The sequence below is a fragment of the Arachis ipaensis genome, chromosome B5, assembly GCF_059453495.1.
Source record: "Arachis ipaensis isolate K30076 ecotype BB chromosome B5, ASM5945349v1, whole genome shotgun sequence".
Classification (NCBI taxonomy): domain Eukaryota; kingdom Viridiplantae; phylum Streptophyta; class Magnoliopsida; order Fabales; family Fabaceae; genus Arachis; species Arachis ipaensis.
Window position 1 is genome coordinate 7048874 of NC_142440.1, and position 14849 is coordinate 7063722.

Sequence of the window (14849 nt, forward strand, 5' to 3'; positions counted from 1 at the left end):
TAAATCTGTGTATGTGTTTGTATTGAATGAATGATCATGAAAACTAAAAACCCTTTACAAAACAAGCTCAATCAGTATTTATACAAGTGGGAAAATTATACTACTAGGCTAGCTTATGTAATTGCCTGCTGTTTTGCTAACTGATTCAGCAGCTAAATTGGAATCTTGGTCAATCTTGATTATTGACTTGGTCTTCTCTCTATCACTTTACTTCCTCAAAAGAGACCGGACGTTGAAGCCTATGGTTCATGCTAGCTGTAACCTTAAGCTCAAAGTATAAAAAAAAAAAGGCTCAGGATCCGCCTAATTGGTGGAAGTAAAGATGCCCTTGAAATACTCCTCTGCCACCCCTGCGATGGTTGCATTAGAAGTAGTCCACTCTCCATTCTCAGCCTTGAGTCTCCAAATCTTGTTCTTCTTAGATCTAGCCTTAAATTTTTCATGGAAGAAGCTAGTGTTTTTGTCTCCTTCTTTTAGCCATTTAATTCTAGATTTATCCTTCCAATAGAGTTCTTCATTCAAGTAGGCCCTGTCTAATTTTTGCTCAAGTTCCATGATTTCAAGACCTCCCATTAAACCTGATGCCCTCATTTCTTCTAGCTGCTTTGTAATTTCATCAATCTGTTTTTTAGAGTTTGAAAGACTACTCCTCTGCCATATGACCAGCCGATGTCGAATGAGTTTAAACTTTTGAGCTAGTCGAAATATGGGGGAGCCTTCAATTTCTGTGTTCCAAACCTCACTAATAAAAATTTGGACTGAATCCTCCTCACACCATCGGGTCTGGAATTTAAATCTTCTTTTTGAATGTTCAGTTTGTGGATTAGTGTCAAAAAGGAGAGGGGCATGGTCTGAACCCGTCTTGGACAATCTAGGAACTGCTGGATTAGGGAATAGTTGCAGCCATGGTTCTGAAAACCAAACCGGGCTGACTGGTTCAACCGGATTAACCGAAAATCGGTCACCTAGCCAGTCTGGGTAAGGCCAAAAATCGCGTGAAAAAATCGGTCGAACCGGCAGTTAACCGGTGAACCGACAGAACCGTCCGATTTTTTAGCGAATTTTTGGTTTGAATATTCCATCCAAACGACGCTGTTTTATACTTTATTTAAAAAAAAAAACCCTAAATGGCTACCCAAGACCCCCAGGACCCCCAACCCACTCCCACTCCCACTCCCACTCTCACCCCTCTCGGCGTCTCCTCTCTCAAACTGAAGAAAGCTTGAGATTGAAAGAAGAGGAAGAACCCTAGCCACCCACAGCCACCGCAGCCACCCACAGTCACCCAGCCCGTAGCCACCGCAGCCCCCAGAGCCCCGCATCGTTTGTCATCGCTGAACCCTTCTCTCCCTTCTCTCTCTCTGTCGCGCTCTTTGTCTCTCTGTCGCTGCTTCGCTGCTCCTCGCCGTGGGTCGTCGTTGCCGCATCTCCACTCCTCGTCGTGGGTCGTCACTGCTTCTCCCTTCCTCCCCTGCGTCGTTTTTGCTTCTCCCCTCCTCGTCGTTTCTGCTTCTCCCTTCCTCGTCGACGTCGTTTCTGCTTCTCTGCTTCTCTTTTAGGTGTGATGTCTCGCAGTTTATCTCCATGTCTCTTTTACGTTTCTGCTTCTTTGCTTCTATGCTTCTCTCAGTTTTGAGATATTAATTTTTGGAATTTTTATTTGATGATTTTGAAATTTGATAAATTCTGTCGTTGATGAGTTATAAATTCAATTGTTTAATTTATTAATTTTGCTGAGATTGATTTTTAAATCCAATCTGTTGTACTTGTTATTTTGGTGAATTGTTGTTTTGCTGTTATTGATTCAAAATAAAAACATTGCCACAATTCTACATTGAGTTGTTTATGCGGATTTGTTCTGATTTTGGATTGGTGACTCTGGTTGCTGATTGTCTGATTCTAAATTGTTGATGGTCCTATGATGCATGCTTCATTGCATTGTGCTGAATTGCTGAAATTTTCCTGATTTTGAGATGTTTATGGTTTGACCCTGCTGTATTGTGTTTATGCTGGATTTTTTGTTTATGCTATTTTTTTATATATATATTTTGTTGATTATTTGTGAATTTTTAATCATAAATTATGAAAAACTGTAAAATTTTAAAATTTATCAGCTAAAAAATTATTAAATTCAAATATTTAAAATTATATATTAAATTTTTTATGATTTTATTATATATTTAATTAAACCGGTTGAACTCCGGTGGAACTTCTGAATTATTAAACCAGTCACCCTACCGGTTCATTGACCGGTTCGATTCTCGCAACCTTGGTTGCAGCCATGTTTCTCCCACTAAGATTCTATCCAATCGTTCTTGAATCAATTCTCCTGCTCTCCGCCTATTACTCCAAGTGAAAGGTCTACCAATGATTCCTAAGTCAAATAAAGCATTATCACCAAAAAAATAATTAAAATCTGCTATAGAAGACTGTGATTTAAGACTATCTCCATTTTTTTCACTTTGATCAATAATAGCATTAAAGTCTCCCAAAATACATGAGTTTCCTTATTGCTGTTGTAAGATTGCTGACACCTGTTGAAATTGTGTTGAACGGATCTGTTCATGATTGCTGAAATGAACACCAACGAGATTCCATTCCACATTAACGGATGTGTCTTTCACCAAAGTCACGATGAAAAAATCTGAACTATCAATTATTTGCACTACCACATTATCCCTCCAAGCTAGTGCCAAGCCTCCGACGCTACCCACTGGATCAATAATCTTCCAATTTGTAAAACCACATGACCTCAACTTCATTTCTACTTGTCGAGATTGGATTTTAGTTTTGCATAGAAAAACCATCTCAGGGGAGTGGGATTGTGACATCCCTTTGAGATTGTGGATTGTCAAGGGTCTCTCCAAACTCCGACAATTTTACGTAATGAGCTTCATATCTCTTTGAGTGCCATTGAACGGCTAGCACCCTCCACCATCATTTAAGCAATCATATCATCAACCATACAGATCTTTTTAGCCTTATTTTCATTTTCCTTTCCTTGATTTCTTCTTTTTATTCCTCTGAACAACTTACTTGAATCAGTCCCTTGTCTAGCAAGTTGTTTTCACTTAGAACCCCTGCTGGTCATTCCTTCATTTGGTAAGTTCTATGGGGCAGATTCATCAGTGTTCATAGTACCAGCAACATCTTGCAGGACTAATGCGTCACTAGTCTTCTCAATTGACTGCCAAACCACTTCCGAAAAATTATCATCCTCCTTATTACCTCCAGATGTCTCCATAGAGTTATTTTTTGTCCCTTTGACACTCAAGCTAGAAAAATTATCTATCAATCAGTTTGGGATTGACTTTTTTCTCGGTTGGGGAGTGATTGAGTTTGAGCTATTGAAGCTGGAGTTATCACCAGTTCCTCCACATTTGATCCTCTTGCCCACTTGATCTGCTTTGACCCACTCGTCAATATGATCCTGTTTAATAGCGCCCGCTGATGAATCCTCCATGAATTTAAAACAGTGTTTGGAATCATATCCTAAATGAGCACCAATCCTCTCGTATTGCAATCCAATTTCCAGCACCTTACCATTCAGTTCAACCATACGAATGCTGTCTTTAACCATTTTATCACCATCTAGCCAGACTTTGGTCTTGAGAATTCGAGATTCTCTGCCATGAACAGAGAAAAAACCAATGTCTATCACCTCTCCAATTTTCTCCCCAAGTCTTTTTTCAACCTGAATAGTTTTGAACTGCTCAGACAGACCCCAGAATTGGATCCAGATTGGAAAATAAGTAATGCTTTTCTGGTCCTGTTCATCCGATTCAACCCATCTTTTCACATGCAAGATATAATCTTTGAAGAGTCAAGGAGATCCTTTCTCAATTCTGAGAACATCAATATCATTCTCAAAGAAGAATTGGAATTAATTAGGACCTCTCTCAATCGATCGGAACCCTCCGTTTTACCCCATATCGCCCTTAGGGCATTGTCAATTGTGCCAATCAAAAACACCTTATCTGCAAAGAGTCTCCCCAAGAGACTCTTAATACAAGCCTCCAACTCCTGAGAATAATCTTTCGTCTCCAATACCACAATATTCTCCTCATCCTCCTTACTCCTGGATCAATTTTAGAGTTCCTCCCTTCACCGAAATTCATATTGGATTGAGAGTGCTAATTGAGAAGAAGTTGATTATAAGGTAACAAGAACTAGGAGTACAAATTGTTGTGATCGAAGAAGAAGATAGAAATAGAAAAGTAGAAAAGAGGTGGAAAGATCAAAGCTCTAAACAGAGTACTAAAAGAAAGTACGTTTTAGAAATCATTTATTGTTTCTTTTTAAATTCACAAGTTTATAAAAGTGTAGATTTTCGGAATTTGAACTAAAATACAAAAAATAAATTTCTATTCTTATTCGTTTTGATTTTTTTTTATATTTTATTTAATTCAAATAGGAGTATTTAATTATTGACATTTATGTTTTAAAGTTATTAATTAACTTAAAAGCAAGAAATGTGAATAAGCTGTATAAGTTGTAAATCAAATCAAACTTATTCGATTTATTGTATATATGTTGCAGAAGTAGTAAATAGAATCTAACATGTAAATGTAGTAAATCAAATCCAATCAATTTGATTTAACTATGGGCTACTTCGATAAAATAGTTTTTCATAGTAAATCGAATCTAATAAATTCGATTTACTAGTACACCTACTAATTCGAATTAATTAAATTTGATTTATATAAATATGCAGATAAAACATCAATAAACCATGTTTGTATTTAGGATATTTATATAAAATTAAATCTCATTTAGTTTGTTAACGTCATTTGCCCTAATTTTACAAGAACCTAAAAAAATTCAGCCTTTTACATCATTTTGGGGAATATGGCCACAATGTGCATCTCATCAGTTGCTGTCTCTTTCATATCTTGTGCTTTTCTAGCTGTAATAACAAGCAATGAGCAAGACATGATAATGAAAAGGAGTGAAACAAAAAAGAAAAGTGGCTGCACTTAAAGAGTTAAGACAAAGGTGGTGTGCTGCATAGCAGAGATTCAAAAGAAGCATGAAAAAGAAGTAACGGTTAGCTATAGTGTACGCCATTGCTTTGCACATGATACTAACTTATCAATTGGGTTCTCAAATTTTAATTGGATCTTTTAATTAAAATTTAAAAGAGAAAACTGAGTCGCCAAGTTAAATATGAGAACTTAGATTAAATTTTTAATTTACTCCTATGACACACATATATAAATTTTTTAAAGTGATAAGACTACATAAACAAGGTATACCTATATGTATTTTCAAGATTTATAAAGTAACCAAACAATTATAAATATCAAACTACTAATATATATATAGTCATATACACATCGTGGGGTCTTTAGTGGCTCAATAAACAGTGGCTAAATATGACTAAAAGTTGATTGGTCATTCAACACATAACACGTGGCAAGTAGATTCATTATCATATATTTAAGGAGAATGTAAATAGCAGTAAATGGAAAAGTTTACTAGCATGACAAAATGAAAAATGCAATGCAAAAAACTGTTTTATTTTATTTTATCATAATCTTCATCCTCTTTAAATGTATGATCAATAAATTCATGTGTTATTTGTTAAATAGTTTGGTCAATATTTAATCATATTTAACTATTTATTGTTAGATCACCAGAGACTTCACACACACACACACATATATATATATATATATATATATATTGAATTTTAGTATGATTTTTTTTTTGTCAAAAATAGAGAGATTTGAATTAGCGACCTCTAAATAAATATGGAGAGACTATCTCATTTGAGTTATAACTCATTAACTTGAATTTTAATATGATTATTGTTCATATCCTGACCCAACGCTAAGGCCCAGGTTTAAACGAAAGGCCCAATCCAAAGGATTGAGCCTCACCCTACACCGACCTTCATCCTATGAAGTCGGTTCTTACCACGACTTGCTCTAATGAAGTCGGGAACGACGATTAGCTGGCAGATAAACACTCATTTAAACGGGTAACTGCCCCTAAAATCTCTCAACCCACTTCCAGGAGTCATATCCCAACTTCCCTAAGATAAAGGGACAGTTATCCACCTTAAAAGGTGGAACTACTTCAACGGTGGTTATTGGTTCACCACTATAAGTATACTGACACCCCTCAAGTATCTCTAAGTCCCAATACTCTCTAGACCTACTCACACCCTTGCTGACTTAGGCATCGGAATGTGTTTGCAGATACCACCCCCATTCGTTCATACTCACAAGTCGGACCGAGGCCCCAAGGCACAAACCCGCTCGAAGGCTTCCTTCCTCAGACGATTGGGCTAATCCAGCGAGTCCAGCCCAATAATCTCCGTTTACCCAACGTAACAATTATATTATGATAATTATGGTAATTATATAAGTATTGTTAAAATTAAATTGATATTTTTTATATATTGGTAATATTTTTTTAAAGTAATACTTTTTAAAAAAATTATTTAACAATAAAAAAATATTACTTTAATTTTAGTCATATTTTTAAAACACTATTTTTCAAAACACTATAATTATAGTAGTCATCAACTCACCGTAACTTAGTCATACTAAAATGACGAGATATATATATATATATATATGGTGAATTCTATGATGTAGAAGTGACTGTCTTTTTATATGTGTAGAAATGTAGTGTCCATTTTCTTATTATGCCAAGTGTATATGAGAGAGAATTAGAAGTGACACTTGATAGTAAATGTTCAGATACAACAGTAGAATTTACTGTTCTCATCACTTGAAGAATTGGTAACATTATTAAATTTAATTAAATTTAAGTGGGTTAATTAAAGTGAGAGAATCAGAGGACAATAAACTTAAGTGAGTTGGGCTTTTTTTAGATTGATTATTGACATACATAGAAGTAAACAAAAATATTCCTGTTCTTATTTAATTTCATGGTTCTCTTATATTATTTCGATCTTTAATCATTATATTATTGTGTGAATAATTAATGAGTCCAAATATTTTTTTTTTCGATTTTTTTCGTAATAATAATTCTTTAAATTTTAAACTCATAATTCAACTGATTTATGGTATCATATTGTTTTATAGCACTAACAATTATGAAAAAAGAATGGATAGCAAATGAAGTCATGAAAAATAGCATCTTCCCTGCATTCATTTTATAAAGCTTCAAATATGGACAGGAAATCATATACTCTATTGCACGTAGACTAAGGTCTACAATACATGTCACACGGTATAATAAGCATTCACATGCATGTACTATGGTATTTGTGTTTCTTTATTTTTAATTATTGATTTTAATTAAAAATATATTATAATTAAAATTAACAATTATTAAAATTAATTTTATGATTGAAATTAATGATTAAAAATACTGAAATATTTCATATCAATTACCAAAATATTTCATATCATGATACATGCTATATGTTTTCGTAGTATATTATTTTTACATGTATTAATTTTATTAACGTGACACAATAATAATAATAATAATAATAATATAACTGTAATATTTTTTCTTTTCAAAAAGCTATAAAAGAAGTTGAATGAATTTTAACTATTAATTGAACATATGTAAAAAAAGTGATTCGTTAAATACTTATATATCTTATTAAAATATAATAATATCAAATTTTTAATAGACCAATTTGACAGTTATAACATGTAATTTGAATAGAATATATCAAATAGTTTTATTATAAAGATATAATTAATGGTATAAATATTTTTTCACATGAAAATATATAAAAGTAATTAGACTTTTTTAAAGTATTGCTTCTAGAGTCACAATTCGACTTCAACTACAGGTCTTTCGTATTTTACACAAAATTTCGCTATAAAATGACTCAGATCTCAACAATATAATAAATAATAAAAAAAAAACAAAATAAAGAACCAAAATCTGAAATTATTTGGAGTCATTTTTATTGACCCAGATTTTATTCACCACAATAATCAATCTACAAAAAAGTCCAACTCAAGTAAGTTTATTGTCCTTTTGATTCTCTCATTTTAATTAACCCACCTAAATTTAATTAGATTTGAAAATATTACTAATCTTTCAAGTGATGAGAATAATAAATGCCACTGTTGCATCTGAACATTTATTGTAAGATGTCACTTCTAATTCTCTCTCATATACATTTGGCATAATAAAAAAGTAGACACTATATTTCTACATATATAGAAAGACAATCACTTCTACATCATAGAATTCACCTATATATATATATTAGTGTGAAACATTGGCATGTGTTGGAGATGGTGACACTTCGTTTTGTTGGTGTAAGCGCCCTCACAGAGGGGTTTGATACTTTACTTGGCTTGCTGGACGTCTTGTATCGTCCATGATTCTGCGATTCTAGCTGAAGCTCAATCATGTTCAACTTCAACTTCAACAATACACATTTTTTCTATTATTTATTTCTATATACTAATGAATGTAATTGAAGTTACACCAAATTATGTGCTTAATCTAATGATAAAGTGACATTCAAGCAAAGACTTTAAACCTATAATGTTACAGCACGTGTTAAAATAATAAACCATTAATGGATAAAACATAATCCACTAAAGTGAAATAAAAAAAAAATCATGGGCCTCGCATACCAAAGTGGGCCAAATTCGGCCTGAGGGACTCGCCCGTTAGCCATTATCGTAACCCTCAAAGCCCAATAGAAAAGATATCATCAAATGGGTGACCAATGACCTCTATGTTTGGACTTAGATTCTGTCTCCAAATGCATCATATTAATAGAGGTGTACGCTTGGATTGGATATATCCGCATCATATATATTCGTATAACTGAACCTTTTCTTTTTAATCATATTTTTAGGTAAAAAATTTAATAAAAATATTCTTTCATATTTTTAAATTTATTTATTTTTAAAATATTTTTAATTAATTTTTTTTAAATAATAAAAATAAAATAATACAATATATAAATAATAATTATTAACTAAAACATACAAACAAATAAATATAATACCAAATATATATATATATATATATATATATATATATATATTGCGAATTTGCGGATCCGCGGATGTAGAATTAATATCTGCGATTCGATCCTTAAAGAGTGTAGATCAGATTCTATCCGATCCAATCAATATACAGATCGGATCATATTGCAATTTTCGCATCGAATACGAATATTTACGGCAGATCTGTGAATTCGATTCGATCTATAACCACCCCTAAATTGTAACTCAACTCATGCATTATCTTGAAGACTACTATAACTTGATCAGTTTTGTGTAATTAACTATCATATATATTGAACCCAAGCATAGGTCGGTACTATATATTACTATTATATATTCTGGATCAACTCAATAATAAGTCAACGCAAACATATATTGGTATTTCAACAAGCACGAATAATCTCTGACAATTATTGATCGATGGTGATTAACTTTACGTGCAGTACTGAAATTCTAAACTTGTGGCGACCGAGTATTTTGCGGGCTACCTCTTTGATCTATCAAAACACTAAACAGGAACATGACACGTGCATTCAAATTCAAAGAGCTGTTTTAAGGTACAAGCATTCGTTCCAATTGAAGAGGATATAATTGAGCCACAGATGTTCGTAATGAATAGCCACATCACTATTTAATTTGGACAACATTATTATTATTATTATTATTATTATTATTATTATTATTATTATTATTATTATTATTATTGCATATCATATTCAAATCAACTTTGAGAATAATACCTTTGAATTGTTATTTCAGAAACTGATCAACTTCTCTTCTAAAGGATTCATCACTTAGATTATCATGATTAGTCCATCTTCATAGCAATTTTTAAAAGCATTCATACCACCAAAGTGCATGTGCCTTGCGATAATTGCCAAAATCTGATTATAGCACACACATGCAGACATGTATATCTTTTCTGTAATTAGATAAGGTGTGAAATTTAACTGATTTGAGAACACAATTCAATGATATACGACACAACTTTGATTAACTCTTGTCATTGATTTGTGAAAACGCTTTTCACTCATCATGCTCAGCTTTACTTTTTGAGGGTGTGATGAGGTGTGTAAGATTGTTCTCCCGCTAGGGAGATAATGGACTATTTGTACAATGTGTACAATAGGCTATTGAGTTACAAAATGAACATTCTCATACTATCTAGAATAATCATCCGAATACTAGAGATGGGTTCATCAAGAATCGAACTCTTGACTTTTCGAATCTAGCACTCTAATATTATGTCATGATACCATTCATCCCAAAAACTTCAATTAATAGAAAAAGATAACACTAATAGTTATATCTCTAATATTCTCTAAACCTTTATTGTACACATTGTACAAATATTTCATTAACTCCTCGTACTTTTCCTTGTTCTTAATATATATATAAGCCCCAAAAAACGAAGGCAATATTAAGGGGTGCCCTTAATCTAAGGACGTTTGGAATGAATGGTCCCCTCAGAAAGGTACTCAAGTCCGAAATTATATTGATGAGTTTAGCTGGAAAGACAATTGCTTTGCGAAAGTTACAAGATAATTAATATTGATGATGACTTTGAACTTCAACTATAACATGCTCATCACGTGGTATAGATCAACATTTCCACGTATAATTTGGACCAAATAAAATCGAGCCAAAATGAAGGTTTAGTAATTAGTTCATTAGTTCATTTAAATAGTATTAAAAAAATTTAAATAATGTCTTATACATGTAGTTATTTATTAGCCAATAATAACTCTTTAAATAGAATCTCAATTCATAATCAATTAATTTTTGTATATGAGAATAAAAAAACAAATGAAAATGAAGTCATCCACGATATCATGCCCCATCTTCCAATGGGAAACCTCAACTTTCCCATGTTTTACATTATAAATTAAACTAATTAAACTATCACTATTACTACTATGATACTATCGCCTAATATCGGTGACCGTAAACACAAACTGTCCACCATATTTGACATTTGTTTTTTTCTTTTTCTTTTTTTTTTATAAAGAAAGGGGCTGAAGGTCCAAACGCCCAAAGGAACTACACTTCATATTTGAAATTTGTAATGTTGTGTTAGTGTTACACACTTAATTATAATGTATTACTAGCTAGCAAGCTAGCTTATAATTAACTTCCATTGTTGAACTTTGTGAGATTAAATATTCACTTGAATAATATGGATGAAATAGTGTTACATGCATATGATGCATCTATATATCATCAATGCGACAATGTTTCGTGAATATAATCTTTCAAAGATTGTGTCACTAATGCGCTCCTATTTTATAATTCAATGTCACGACAGTTTTTTGTAGGAATCTATCTCATTGTTTTTGCATATAGATCCTACGTGCGTGTTTTCTTGCATCACCAATTTGCAATTTTACATCAGGTGTTTGCGAAACATACAAGACCTAAATTAATAGTTAATTAATTTGTGGGTGTTTAGGTTTTTGATGCATCTGATTTCCTGGGAGAAAAAAGAATCTTGATGCAAGGGAAATATTAAACAAATCTAAGCATTATCATAGGGATGTGTTTGAGAAGGGGAGGAAAAAAAGAATATATATTATTGTATATTATATTTTTATTGTAATTTTTAATTGAATTTGTTAACATTGGAAGAAGTATATTGGTGAAGGATTGCATGTGGGAGTGAAGGGGAATAAAAGATTGGATAAGATAAAGGTGATGTGGTCACAAGTTGTCCACTAGGAGTATCAGAGAACTAAATTAATTAAATTAAACAAACTTGTAGTGATCTATATATACCAGAATGGTTCTGATCAGTCACCATTCACCATTCACCTTGTCCAATCAAAGGCCATCTTTTATTAATCAGGGAGGAAATAATTTTATACGTGACTACTTGCATGAAAATATATTTATGTGAAAAAAATGAATTTAGAAGATATTGAATTGAGGTTGTGTTAGGTTAGAGAGTGAAAATAGAAAAAAGATATATAAAGCTTTAATTTAGGTATAGTTTAGGAATTTAATTAAAAATTATATTTGGAAAGAATAAAGGCATGAAATAAGAAATGCATATTATATGTGTAGAAATGTTGCACACTTTTTAGTACTATAGATTTGATGGATGTGATTTTATTTTTTGTAGGAGAAAAGGTCACCAAGGCAGGTCCATATGGTCCTGACCCAAATGAGATCAAAGCAATTAGGCAGGTGCCTATAATTTTAGTGTCGAAATTGTCAAATTTTTTTATGGTAAATTTTAAATATTAAAAAATTATTTATTATTTATTTTTTAATTTAAATATTAATTTTTATTTCTTTTTAGTAAGTTTAGCAAGTATATATAAATACCCTAGTATACACTAAAAAATTAATTAATTGGGTTATGTTAGATAACTAATGATTTTTTTGAATAATATGAACAACTACCAATCAAATGAAAACACATTACACTTTTAAATTACTCACTTAAATCTTAATATTAGAATAACCATCAATATACCTAGTGAAATGAACATTTAATATATCTATTATTTACGTTATTTAGTATTTTGATTGTTTGCCTATACTTTTCCTAATTAATTTTCACTTTTGGGAATATGGTTGGAGCTGAGAGAGATTAAAGTTAAAGGGGATTCCAATTCTACGTAGCATAGTAATTTGAGAGAGGAACAAGGCAAAAAGTTGGTATATGGACAAGGAACGTGATTACAATGAAAGTGAGAGAAGCAAGAGGTGGTGAGGTATGGCTTATTTGTTGTCTAATTTTTATTTATTTTTATAGTAATTTTTAAATATTTAAAATCTTTTAGTTTTTATATTTTTAAATTTAAAATTAATTATTTTATTTTTTTTAGTAATTAGACAATAACTTTCGGTAAAGTTTCTCATGAGCCTTCTGAACTGAGGTTCATCACAAGCACTCTTGGCTTAGCCCTTGGATTAACTCCCAATGGGAGGTGCACTTTTGAATTGCTTTATCCATAAATTGTTTCTTTTATCATGGTGTAAATAATATTTACAATTTCCGTATTTTTTTTATAGACTTAATTTTTAATTAATGAAATAATTTTATTTTAAAATTATTATTTAGAATTAAATTAGATTTATTTTATTTTAATATAATACCAGAGTTTATATAATCAGTGAGAGAATTAAAAAAAAAATATTAGAGGGCCAATTATTTAATTTGGAAATTATATAATAATATCTAATTAAAATTAAGTGTATATATTTAAATTATTTTAAAAAAAATGTATTAGCTTTTTCTCTTGAACTGCTTTGATTTTTCTTATTATTAGAAATTAGATATTCACAATTATAAAATTATCAAAATTACTAAAAACGTAAAAAAAAGATATAGTTAGCACAATAATTAATATTTAGAAAATATATGTATAAAGCAATAAAATTATTAGAAGAAAAGAATAAAATTTGATGTTACAAAATTATAATGTTATTTGCACAATTTTTCAATATACTTGATCCAAGTATAAATTTTGTGGTTTGGAAATTTTGAAGGAAAAAGTATCAAATAAAATTAAAAAGTTCAAAATAATAGTATTATAAATAAATAGTTAGAGTATTATAGTGAATTTCAGTATTCCACTATAAATTTAGGATTAATCTTTACGTACAAGTGTTTTGCGCTTACAAGCTTTACAAGTTTGAAGAGAACAAAATCTCATAAACGCACGCGTTGATTGTGTTACGGGCCTCTCTAATAAACTTTTAAATCAATCTAAATCAATTAACGTGTGAATATATAACTTCCATTTTTTCAAAAGATTTCATTTCTTTTTTCAAATTTCTAGCCAAATTTGTTCAATCTCCTTCGTGTGTTCTCTCTTTGCCTTCGATCTCTTTCTGTTTTTTTCGATTTTCATGGTTTCTGAAATCAAGTTTTGAAATTGTTTTGAAGATAATGGAACTTCAGAAATACACCCAAACAATTACAGAAATACATCCAAAGGATTACAGAAATACACCCAAAGGATTACAAAAATAAACCAAATGATTACATAAATACACCCAAAGGATTTAAGAAATACACTTAAAGGATTTAAGAAATACACCCAATATCAAGGGGGAGACAATATATTTCTTCTTGAAATCTTTTAATGTTTTGCTGTTAAGGATGAGGCACATGGCAGAGACAATCTAGAAAAAAAACCTAGAAACAGTACCTTGAATAATGTTTCTTCTTTTTTTATGGTGATTTTTTATGGAGATTTGTATTTTTTTTTCTTGATTTCTTCTACTCTTCGCAGAATCGTAGTTTGTTTCAAATGTCGCTTGAATATTGATGATTTGCGTTTTGATTGAGGAAGAAGAGGAAAAGTGCGGCATAATAAACTTGTTGTAAGGCGCGTGCGTTGGATGCTCAATTTAAAAGAGTGGTGCGCGTATTTTTTTCTTGGATTTGTACCAACTTGTATAACTTGTAAACAAAAAATGCTTGTATGTGTAACATGACTCATAAATTTAATATTTAGAGCTTTAGAGAATATTATTTTTTTGGTACTTACTGTAAGAGAAAACATAAAAAATGCTTTAAAAGAGAATTGAACCAACATTCAAAGATTTCTAACTTCTCCAAGCATCCTAAATTTGAACAAATAACCAATTCAACTAAAGAAGAAATTTATGAATCAGATTGAAGATTTTAAGTAAAAAGTTCCGCCAATGATCCAATCCAAATATATAGTTGGCATCTACAGAAACAGAATAAAAATTCGTCAAATGTGCGGGGTACATTTGCAAATTTCAAAATATAGGGGGTCAATACAAAAAGTTGGAATACCGGGTGATGATGAAAAGACAAGAGACGCACAAAAAAATTGACCTTGATTTTCATTTCCAAATACCAGGTTGGTATTTAGGAAAAGGGAACAACAAAAGTGGCTCTCT

At 31.3% G+C, this 14849-nt stretch overlaps 1 protein-coding gene across 1 annotated transcript; it reads right to left on the minus strand.

Moving 5' to 3' along the window:
• Window positions 1–303: 303 nt before the first annotated feature.
• LOC148563288 (uncharacterized) lies at window positions 304–1322 on the minus strand. Its single transcript, XM_088486718.1, has 2 exons — window positions 1187–1322; window positions 304–911 (listed from the first exon to the last, which is right to left on the minus strand). Exons 1-2 carry the CDS (start codon window positions 1320–1322, stop codon window positions 304–306), a joined length of 744 nt encoding a protein of 247 aa, XP_088342844.1.
• Window positions 1323–14849: the final 13527 nt, after the last annotated feature.

Bases quoted from the DNA above. Each gene is read 5' to 3' on its own strand.
- LOC148563288 (XM_088486718.1), bottom strand. From the start codon at position 1,322: ATGCGGGGCTCTGGGGGCTGCGGTGGCTACGGGCTGGGTGACTGTGGG. The intron at 912-1,186 runs GTGAGAGTGGGA...TTTGGTTTTCAG, and splicing joins GAGAGGAGACGCCGAGAGGG to AACCATGGCTGCAACTATTC.